General features: G+C 26.5%; 1 protein-coding gene across 1 annotated transcript in view; it reads right to left on the bottom strand.

Annotated features, from left to right (window-relative positions):
* The window catches only part of LOC100162697 (limbic system-associated membrane protein-like), a 590,312-nt gene that overhangs the window by 64,395 nt on the left and 513,857 nt on the right, over nt 1–12,060 (bottom strand). Inside the window, exon 4 of the mRNA XM_029490819.1 lies at nt 3,894–4,015. Within this exon, the coding sequence (XP_029346679.1) occupies nt 3,894–4,015 (122 nt within the window). The remainder of the gene's footprint in view (nt 1–3,893; nt 4,016–12,060) is intronic.

Raw genomic sequence — 12,060 nt, 5'->3', positions numbered from 1 at the left:
ACCTCGCTTCTGTTGCGTTGTAGGTTTCGAGTAGGTATATTGTCGTTGGGCGGATAATTGTAATTATTGATGTGTTAAATTTGAATTCAATGATGAATACCATTGTACACAGAAGTATGATTCTGAACCAAAGAGATTGATACTAGACCAGCTGCTATTTTAAGGATAATATAGGTATATATATATATTATTAGTGTCTTATTAATTCGATGTGCAAAACTAATTGTTGACACTAAAAACGAACTATACCCCCCACTCTTGAAAGGTATGAAAGATTTGTGGTAAAAAAAAAGCTTAACGATTAGAAATATTAAATATTAAAACAAGCTATCTTTTAAATAGGTACTTGTAATAAAATACATTTTTTTTAAAAAACTCAAAATGTCTGGAAATAGATTAAAAAAAGCCAAAAATAAATGATGATAACTATATCATGTTAACAAAATGTAAATATACATATTTTGTGATTATGACAAGCCCATAAGATTATTTTTCCTTGCTGAATTATACAATATTCCTACTTTTTTAGTTATATCAAAATAACTTATTTTTCGTTTAAGAACTCTACAGTGTCAATATCTGAACTTCAATACCCATAAAAAAGTGTACATTTTGTACTATTGATATTTTTGAATTAATGACAGAAAACAGGAACTTTAAAGTACATACTTACATTTTAAACTAGATATTACATTCTACTTAAAATTAAAAATGTTATGCATTTTTTATCACGAAATAATTTGCATATTCTCTTGATTATGACGAATTTTGTCAACATTTTAACTTCAAATACAAAATAAAAATAGTAAAAATGAAAAAGAGTATACAATTTAAAATATCTATTAATATCACAAAAAGAACCAAAATGTTTTTTTAATTATGCTTTGCTTAGGAAAAGCTAATATGGATATTTTGTAAAAATATCAAGTGTTCACAGTTATTACTTTTTTAATTACAAAAAAAAAAAAAAAATAAAAATCAATTTTGTAAAAATAACATTTCAAGGATATTTCCGTTTTTTTTAGATTATTTTTAAAAGTATTACATTTTTTTTACTTTCTATATGAGTACAAAGTACCTACTAACCATATTCATTTTCTACCTTCTAGAAAAAAAAGCACACACATAATATTGTAAAACCGATACATTCATTTCTCAGCTCAGCTTCTAAAATAATAGAAATAATTTCGTATGAGCCATACGTGTACATTTTCATGTAAGTACGACTGAATGACTAAACTTCACACATTTTTAAATTTGAATATTATTTTCTTATAAGCGAATTATTAGAAGCTAAATTCTTAAGAAATTTCCTATATGTTGTAAAAATTAACAACTAATTATTCTTCGCTTAACGTAAAGTGTAAAGTGAATTATAATATTGTAATACGTATGTTACATGTTTTCCTAACGCTCTGTATTAGTAATATAGTTTTTCGAACCGTTATAATAGATGATTCATTATTTTTATTTCATAACATTTTTGGTTTACCCAAACTAATGAATAAAAAAATTGTTTGTTCTCGTTTTTCTTAAAAAATCGTAGTACCTAATTTTTAATGTTAATTTATGTAAATATTTTAAATTTTTAAATACTTATGACCATTAAGTATTCAAATGGTATGTACATTTTAAAGTTTTAGTGAGAGGCATATACAGGGGTATAATGTATAGTACGGGAGGCATGTACGAGGACAAACACAATAAGACACTATATTTTATAATAGACATATAACAATATAAATTGTTTAGAGTTAAATTTCACTGACCAGCGAGTTAGCAATCGAGATTTTATCAATTTCGTATTGGCAAAACAGCCAACCATCCCTAATGTACATGGATTGTAATGACCTCAATCAATTATCGATTCAATTCGTTTCAATAAGTTATAATTATTTATGTATTATGTTTATGGTATTTAAGTAGAGAGTGTTCCATTTAACTGGCTAAACTAACAATTTCAGTTAAATGTTTCTATGTCAATAGTTAATTTTTTTCAAGTTTAGTATATTGAAAATGTTATTGTTGTTTAAATATATATATTTTTTATTGTGGTTTTATAGGTTTCTTGATTGAACTTTTGAACGGAACCCTTAATTTTGGTTTTTGAAAAAAAAACATGAGTATTAGCTATATAAATTGATATACCTAGGTAAATGTTATAAATCAATTGTTGTAAAAACGTCAAACAAAATGAATAGTACTTTTTTTTAAATAACAAAATATATTAGATGATAATGAGAATTAAATCAATAATTAGAATAATAGAATATCGACATTTTTGTTTTGGACTAAAGGCTCTATTGTCTTAACTTTAAATGTTTATCATTTGCCTTATACCTGAAACTATTTCATATCACGTACATTGGAAAATAAAGCATATTCAGTTTACAATTGAATAATATCGAGTCATGTTGATTTCTACAAAGCATTTCGATATATTAATATGTTAAAAGGTAGTATTAAAACGTATGACTATTCAACGTTATTTGTATTTTAATGGCTTGTGTGGCTGTTAGGAGTACCTATCGTCAAAATTCTAATTTTGATGGTACCATCAAATGGAATCGAGTTGAGTTGAAATTGTGTTCTGTTAATACTTCAATATTTCCTATTGTCATCAAACATAACAGCCATTTTGCCTTTGGGTCGTAGTTGCATTTTCATTGTTATTACTACCTACGGTATTATTACTATAAATTCCATTTATCTCGGAACACCTCATTAACACTATCCTGACCCAATTATTAATGCATCTTGTAATAATTCCATATCTAGCTGGATTTGTTTTATCTCTACAGAAATTTCTTTCTCTCTTTCTTATTGTTATCATCACGTAGTTATATGACTTATTGTAATACTTTATTATTTTTATTGCGGATCATTTCATACTCATTTTTCTTTGTGAACTATTGTCTATTTTAAAGCATTGACATTGTCTAAGAATTTATTATTTTTATTTCTTATAGAATCCGATAATATGATACATTCTTTTAAATGCATTATTAGTATCAATAAAAATGTATACAAGAATATATTTGTTTAATAAAACATTTGTTTAATGAAATAATAATATTGACATTTTTATCCTCATATTTTATTTCGTCGACTGCCTATTGTTAACTTTTACTTCGAAGATACTACTAATTAAAACACATTTTTTTTTATTTCGAAATAATATGATTTTCAAATCTATTATGTTTGTTAATTACATTATATCCTTTTTCAGGTATAGAGATTATCATTAAATATATAATACATACTCTAAAAATAATTACATAGTAAATGCTGAATCTTTTTTAAACACATACAGACAATATATTGAAATTGTGCTCTACAGATAGGTACATTAAAGTACTGAATATTAAGATTATTGTTCTTATATTTGTCATTTGATTTATTTTAAAGAATATCATCAGGTACAAAATGAAATCATAATATTAAAATCTACGCCACAGTTGAAAATTTAAATATAAATATTACTTTTGAAATAAAATGTTTCTTATAACATATAATGAGTCATATTTGAAGACTATTATGTTTTCCACTCAACCGTAAAAACTTATTGTAATCAAATTTTTCACTCAACTTTGAAAATTCATCATTTCAGTTAACATGCAAGTATTTTTATTAAGAGTAAAAAGTTATTTTTCAATTTTATGGTTATTAAGTTTAAAATCAAAATTATTAAATACACAACCTACGACATATTTTTAATTCTAAATACTTTTTATTAAATTCTTATTAATTATATATTTTAGTAGTACCTTATACTTACAGAAAAATAAATTTGAAAATGTAATGATTTATAAATTGAAACATTTGATAAATCAGTCAACATTGACAATAATGATGCAATTATTATTTATAACAAAATATGAAAAAAAACTTACTTTACGAGACCAGGTGATTGTCGGTGGTGGGTTTCCTGTCGAATTACATTGAAGAGTCACATCTGATCCTTTTTTAGCGCTCACTTTTCCATTTGATGTTATACCAATGATCCTGGGTGGAACTAAAAAAAAAATTAAATAAATTAACACAGGTATAGGTTTAACAAAAAGTAGCTTTAACAAAAATGGTTTGTATCGGAAGTTGATTTTATTCTATACAGGTACATTTATTATTGTTTATTATTTTTTCAGATACCTTATGATATCTGTAATGATGAGGACGAATTTACCACTAATAAATGTTTTAACTACTAAATATAAATTACTCGTTTAAATATTTGAATATCTTCATATATTGTTGGTTTTATTTGACGAAATTTGAATGATATTTTAAAATGTAAATTATCGTGAAAGTTATCATGGTGAGACTAAATAATTGTACATATCATACACTCAAGAGAGTAATAATAAAAAAATCAATCTTTATCAACCATAATTTATAATAGAACAAAGGTATCTAATAAGTTTTTACACTAAACAGTTTGTTCTTAAAACTGTTTAATAATAGTGATGTCTAGAAATCTTAATTCACGAAACAAGATATTTCTCGTTTCTATTAGGTAACTTTTTTTTATGCAGCTCATTGACAGGCTCTTTTGAACTTAACATCATTGTTGAGTAAACTATTGGTCAATTTATCGTAACACATAGATAAGTTTCAAATGTTATCAGCTTAAAAAAAAAATATAAAACGTCTTTGATTGGTTATTGAATTATTTCTTAATTAAAACGTGGTTTTTTTTTATCGGTGGAATTTATATTACCTAATATCGAGAAGTCACATTTTTTATATAAATGTATCGTTCATAGATTTTTGATAATACAAACAAATTCATGTGTGGTATTACACCATCTATTAAATGCGAAAAAATATTATATTTAAAGAGAAAATTAATGATGGTAAACATAGATAGCTGTTGAAAATAACCTTCTTCCAATAAACAAATGTTTTTATTTTTATCAAAACAATGCATGATCAAATGCAGGTATAATGTATATTAAATTTGCTTTACGTTAGATAAACGTGAAAAACCATTTATTCAATCATTATTTTTTTTATATAAAACAAACTTTTATTATGTAGGTACAAATAAATAAGTTTTCATTTTAAATTTTTTTTAAATTAGTTTAATATTGTTCAAAATATTTGGGTAATGACATGAACTATTTATTAACTTACGCCAAATTTAAATGTTTATAATGTTTTTGAACGTCACGATATCAAATGTAATTTATTCTTTGATAATTTATTATTTCTTCCTTGATCTCAATGACAAGTCAGTACAATCTTAACGGCTAATCTTAAAATAATTTATGTTGTATACGCACATTATACAAAATAAAATAAATCCAATCATATTTATTTTCCAGAAAAGGTAATGATTTTAATGATGTTCTAATGTTTAGTAGTTCAATGTCTTGCATTTTGAACCATTATGTTAATAACAGTAGAAAATGAAGATGTATATTCTCTAAAGGCGTAATGAAAACAACCTTAGTTTGTATAGTGAGCCTTTTAAAGTTTATTGCACATATTTTCTTTGCTCATATCTACAGCTCTTGTAAATAAGCAACATTTACAAAAAAACTGCACTGTGCCTATGTATATTTAAATTTATGACTGAAATCCAAGTGCAAACGCATTTGAATCCTTATTTAAGCTCAAAGTATTGATATTTATATATTATATAATATCCCACTGCTAGCAGTTTTCAAATATTGTGTATATGAATCATGAATGCCTAATAGCTTAAGTATAGTTATTTTTGAAAAATGTTTAATTCCTATACGGTCGTCTTATTCATGTAAATACAAATTATCTATACTCTACATATTTTACAAGTACAAATGTTGTATATTATGTAATATATATTATATATAGAATAATATTATACACTATAGGAAGGTACTTTTCGTTGTATAGTTATTATTTTAGCATGAACGAGTCATTATCTTATGAAATTGAAGAAATTTAAATATTAGTGTATTTTTTAAACGTTTAAAAAATACTATTTTACATTTGTCTAACTGATATCAAATTTTGAAATTGTAATTTGTTATATTTTCCAAGATATTACCACTTTTACGATAACATAATCATCTTATATTTCTGACCCGTAGTCTAAAAATATATTGTTTATATAAAAGTATAGCTTCTTTTCGTTTTTTTTTCATACAGTTCTGTAACTTACTTTTAAAATATGTAATCATAATAATTTAGTATCTATTGTGCCTCTAACATACAGTATCATCGATTTGAATAAAAATAACAAGGTATTACTTTAATGGGAAAACTCCTCCTCGAGTACAGACAATATGTTACATATTACTGTACGACATATATAATACATTTATGTATAATATCGTCGCATTTATTTGACATAGGAGAAAGTGAATGTATTGAAATATAATATTTTAATTATAAAAAAGTAAACGTTTGGTAACAGCTATAGTTTAAGTTTTCAATATATATTATACCGTCTGGGGCTAGATATTTTGACAATCATTTAAATTTGAATTAGGACTACTTATCGTGTAACAGACACAAATAAAAAAACACATATCATTGTAAAATCAATAAACAATATATCAATGCATACATTCATCGCTCCTTTCAGAATCTAACAATATAATATGTGTTAGTATTTTACATGAATACATAATATTATGTAGTTATAAATACGGTACAATGTAATCTTGGATTAAAATATCAAGTCTTAATTACTTTTACAAATTGCACATTTAACTGTTATATTTACATAGAACACAATTCGTTTGGCATCATAGCAACTACTTATTACTTTAAGTGTGAATGTGATGAATTATTTAAGTCTACTGTATGGTTAACAGTAATATTTTTACTTAAATGTGTTAGAAAAAGTTGTTATGTAATTGTTTTAATTAATTGTACTATTTGCTGTAACGTACCTACAGTATTATATTAGAGTTTTCTGTCCTTTATCATCGGCATCATAAAGTATTAATCCGCAAATTATAAGTAATTTAATTAGCTGCGAATTCATCTAAAATGTGCGTGCCTCGCATTTTAATATTATTATATTTTCATAAGAGTCGACCACTGACTGGAACAGTGATCACGGGCGTGGAAACCTACACATAATATTGCTAGCCAATGTCTAACCACAGTATTGTTATCGTAGAGACAAAAAAAATAACATCGATGTAGTATTAATGAAGAAGAATTGGCACACTCAAAATCGATTACAATTTTATAGCCACGCAGATAGCACGTTTTGGCTCATTAAACTTATAATGACATACACAATCATAATGTGAATAAAATTACGATTTTGGTGTCACTAAACTGTGGTTAAGTGTTTGAGGAATATGTTTATAATTACAAAGAAAGAAAAGGATTTCAAATTTGAATAATTACTGAAGTATTCAATTGATAATTTTAATAATAAGTTTTTATTTACTTACAATTTTATTTTGATGTCTTAAAATTAAAAAAAAAATTAGAAACTTAATTATAGTAAAACGATAACTTTCAAACAATGGTACAACTTTATAATAAGGGGCCCACGTGAAAATTTCTAGTCCTGGGCTCTACCTGCTAGCAAGAACGGCAAACAGTTAAACCTTATTGTGGGTAACTCTAAAAAAATATTGTTTTCTCACATGTCATAATTAATAATTATTAGTTATATAGACCTAATTATACATAGGTTTCTCGCATAGGTACCTACTCGTAATTCAAATTTTCTAAGCTAAAACGAGTAAAGACATTATTATTTATTGTTATTATATTAAAACCAGGGCTTGAAATTGAAATAAACTATGTTTTATATCATTTACAATTAAAACGTTAAACGAGTTTTGCGTTTATCATTATTCAGAATTAAAACGTTATCCAAGTTTTGAGTTTATTGTTATTTAGAATAGTGTATTAATAAAGTAAATTAACAATAGTGTTATAACCTATGAAATGTAATTACTAATGCGGGCAGGTAATGGCCCGGATACAGAATAATATAATATAATCAATTCTAATGGCCGTATGCATGATATAAATATTTCTACGAAACCAATATAACTTTTAAACAAATGGATTTTAAATAATTTCGTTTTGTGTTATGTTTTGTTCAATGATATAATATTTTAATATATTTTGTCAATCGTTATGTTTTGTTTTGTGATATTTAATTATTTTTGATTATCGTTTTCCGTTATAATTGCGTTTAAAAAATTAATTCGTTTTTATAATCATAACGTTATTATGACGTTTACAAGCTCTGAATTTAAAACAAATAATATAATATGACATAATATTATTATATTATATTATATGTTTATAATTATTAATTATTATTATATAATTTTGTATATTACAGATTATAGTAGGGACATCATATTTGAGATATCGGAATCCCAAAACCGGGGGCCCCCGTGAATTACACACCCAGCACTCCCAATGATTGCGCCACTGCTTTCAAATGCATCCAAATAATACTAACAATTCTATCGATGTGTTACTAACTGAAGGTATATAGTGATATCCCTTATAAATAATTTTGTTTCATGTTGTAAAATTTTACACATAGAATGTGATGTATTATCAACGGTTATATCTATAATATTATAAAAACGAGGAGATGATCATATATTACTGGATCAGTCTTAATATTAATAACTAATATATAAACCATTTGAAACTTGTCTTCAATTATTTTTACTCACGATTAATAATAATAAATATTTTACAAGATAACCACTTCAAAAAATGAATACCAAAAGTTTCAATAAATATTTTATATAGGTAGGTACCTTGTAGCAAAGATTATTCGTTGGGTATAAAAGTTCCAAGTGGAATCTGTAGTTTTAATTATTTTATATTATAATACTATACTATAATTATTGGATTATTGGTAACTGACACTTTAACTACCTACTGTAATATAACCGGAATAAAAGTTTCCAGTCGATTAGTTAAGATCAAGCGATAACAACATGTTAGTAGGTATAAAAAGTGACTTGAGTTTTATCTTTGTGATATAATTTTATCGTAATTTGATAATTATTATATTATTGTTATGGTTTATAATTTATAAGACGGTGAATACATAAATTCGCATACTGAACAGTGTCTCCTGCATAATCGTTATTTTGAGTTAACTAATATTTCGAGAGAAAACCATTTTGAGGTTGAAATCATGTAGGTACGCAGTCGTTATTGTCACTTTAGTAGAGACAATGTGTCTTAACTCTTAGGCGAATCGATTTCGAATTTGTCAAACAAGGGATGACATTGGTATTCACCCAAATCACTACGAGAGCGACCGTTGTACTCATAACGGATTATTATCAGTGCTGAGTGACGAAGAACGAAGACGTGGCGAGATTTCGGAGAACAATGAAAACCAAGATATTGGGCAAACGTATTAATTTTATATATTTTTGTTTTGTTATTATTATTATTTGTTATGCTATTATCTCCGAGACCATTCGTTAATTTAATGTTGTGAGAATATTTTATGTTTTTCATTGAGTCAGTTAGGACCAACAACAACAACAAAAATAATAATAATATGCATCTAACGGTCGCAACTTCCACAACTCGTTCATTAATAAAGGCTATTGAAACTTTTATTTTGCACCCGAGTCATAATATAAACATTTATGATTAATATTTATGAAGCAATTATGCGTTTATATACTTTTTAGTGCTCCAAATAACCAATATTTAGTTTTAAGGGGCAAATTGAACAAATTGTATGTTTTTTTTTTAAACTACGATTCCCATAATTGTATAAGTTACTTGTTTGTGCATATATTATATTATATTAAGTATAATTCATTTTTTACTCAATATTTTATATTTAAACATATTGTGTTCCTAAATCATAATACATTTATTTTTAAACTAATGAATCTTAACGAGATTCTATGAACAACGTCAACAAATTGATACTTGATACTTGTAGCATTTTACATTATTTTTGATCACGGTTTATTTAATTAAAAATTTGGTAGGTTTACATAACTAATAATAAAATATGTTATACTGCAGTTGCAAAATGTTTCCGTGTTGTTTATGTTTAGAACTGTACGATTAAGCGCATTAATATATTATAATAATGGAATGGACGTTGAGTTTTTTGAAAATTAAAATAAGCCATTATCCGCAGGGCTTGATGGTGACTGACAATAGTGTAACATAATAATAACAATAATAATAATAACAATAATTCAATTTTTAGCAAATACGATGCTCGACCCTCGCGTTGAAGTAACCCAAACCGGCCCTTTCGTCGTTGTTACCGTAGTTGTTGTTGAAGTGAACAATCCACCTTTGCGAGTTCCCCTATATACGACAAGAACCGCCGGAGAACTAGCGTGTATCGACAGGGGAGTTTTTCGATATTAAAAACGGCGACCTCGACCGGAAATAAATTACAAGGGTGGACGCGAGTGTAACAATAACGAGAAAAATTCCAAAAACCCATAACTGTCGATAGATGTAGTAGTCAGTTGCATGTAGTGTTGTGTACGGCGGAAACTGAGGGAGATATAAAGGCCAAGGAGTGAAGGAAAAAATGGTATATGATGGCGGCGAGGCCAAGACGAGGAGGACGGAGAGAAGAGAAAAAAAGGGATAATATGAATAGGTACACACACTGACACACCGTTGTGTATAAATGTACCTATGTATGAAACATAAACGTACGTACGTATATACATATATTTGTTGCTCTTCTATTACTATTTTGTTGTGTATACGCGCCTCAGACATAGGAAACGAATAAATCAATTATGCACACACGAATGAACCGTGTTAGATGCTATAAAACAACAACTGGCCGTTTTAAGTTTGTATGTATATAGGTATACGTATATATTATATTATATTACGTATACGAAAATAATGAAAAAAAATATGAAAGTCTTGGCCGTGGGATAAATGTTGTTGGTGCAAAGGAAACTTTTAGTGCACTACCTATGTAATGTAATATATATAGATATATCTAAATTGATCCCGATCCCCATATACAACGTTTTTACCGTTGTATTGGACGATGTGAGGGTTTCGAAATGTGTTCCATATACTGCGGACTAAGAGAAATACATTTTAAATGCAATTTTAGTTCTATTATGATTACATTTTTCGAATAATCTAATATAGAATTAAAGGTATCGTAAACAACCGGGATTTTAAAGCATTTGGATCCTCTTTTGCGGTAGAATATATATCAAGAATTTCAAAACAAACTAAAAATACGCAAGTATATATTATATGCTTAAAGTGAAACTTTCCGCCGTCAATTCAGTGCGTTTAGAATGAAACTTTGATGATTTTCTAAAAAAAAATGTGTTCGTATGTTATTGGATATTGTATTATTGTTAAAATATTTTTAGATTTGGACTATAAATTTAAAGAATGATATAAAGTTTCATCCTAGCTGCTTTATTTTCCACCGCAGTGCACTTATTTGTTGAAGCTTTTTACAAACATAAAGTACAGCACTAAATAAATGTAGTTTTACCCGTTCTCAATAGCGGGCGCTTTGATGAATATAGTGTATAGATACTATTACTGGTTACTGGTAATTTATTAATTTAAAAATATATGTGTTTTATATTCTGTTCCGCAATGTGTTTCATTCACAATAAATGTTTTTCCAACTGCTTTTTATTTTTATTTTTTAATCTTATGTTTGAAATATGTTTTTAGGAAATTAATTACCTACTAGGGTATTTGAAAGTACTCTAACCAGAAATCAGTTACAATCAGAATTTCTTAGTATAATTAAGTTCAGACTATAGAAAGGCTGATTGTGTATTTTTGATTCTGAGAAGAGCGATAAATGTGAGTATATTGGTTTTACAACTATTTGTTTTTTTTCCAATTTCGTCTTTATGAATTAAAAAAAATCTTCAATCTTAAGCTCTTAAACTCAAAGAAGGGATGGCGGGGGCGGGGAGTGAAGGTTTTGGTAGCATGTTATTGGATTTAGTTTATAATTTTTATTTTCTTTTGTCGATGAGTGGGGTGGGGGGATGAAAAGTAAAAAATGCGTAGTACTTTTAAAATATTGTAAAAAAAAAAAACTACGGAACTTAAAATGTTAAATCTCAAAAAAGCACA

Source organism: Acyrthosiphon pisum, chromosome X (assembly GCF_005508785.2).
Source record: "Acyrthosiphon pisum isolate AL4f chromosome X, pea_aphid_22Mar2018_4r6ur, whole genome shotgun sequence".
Lineage (NCBI taxonomy): Eukaryota > Metazoa > Arthropoda > Insecta > Hemiptera > Aphididae > Acyrthosiphon > Acyrthosiphon pisum.
This window is presented reverse-complemented; position numbering and strand designations above follow the sequence as displayed.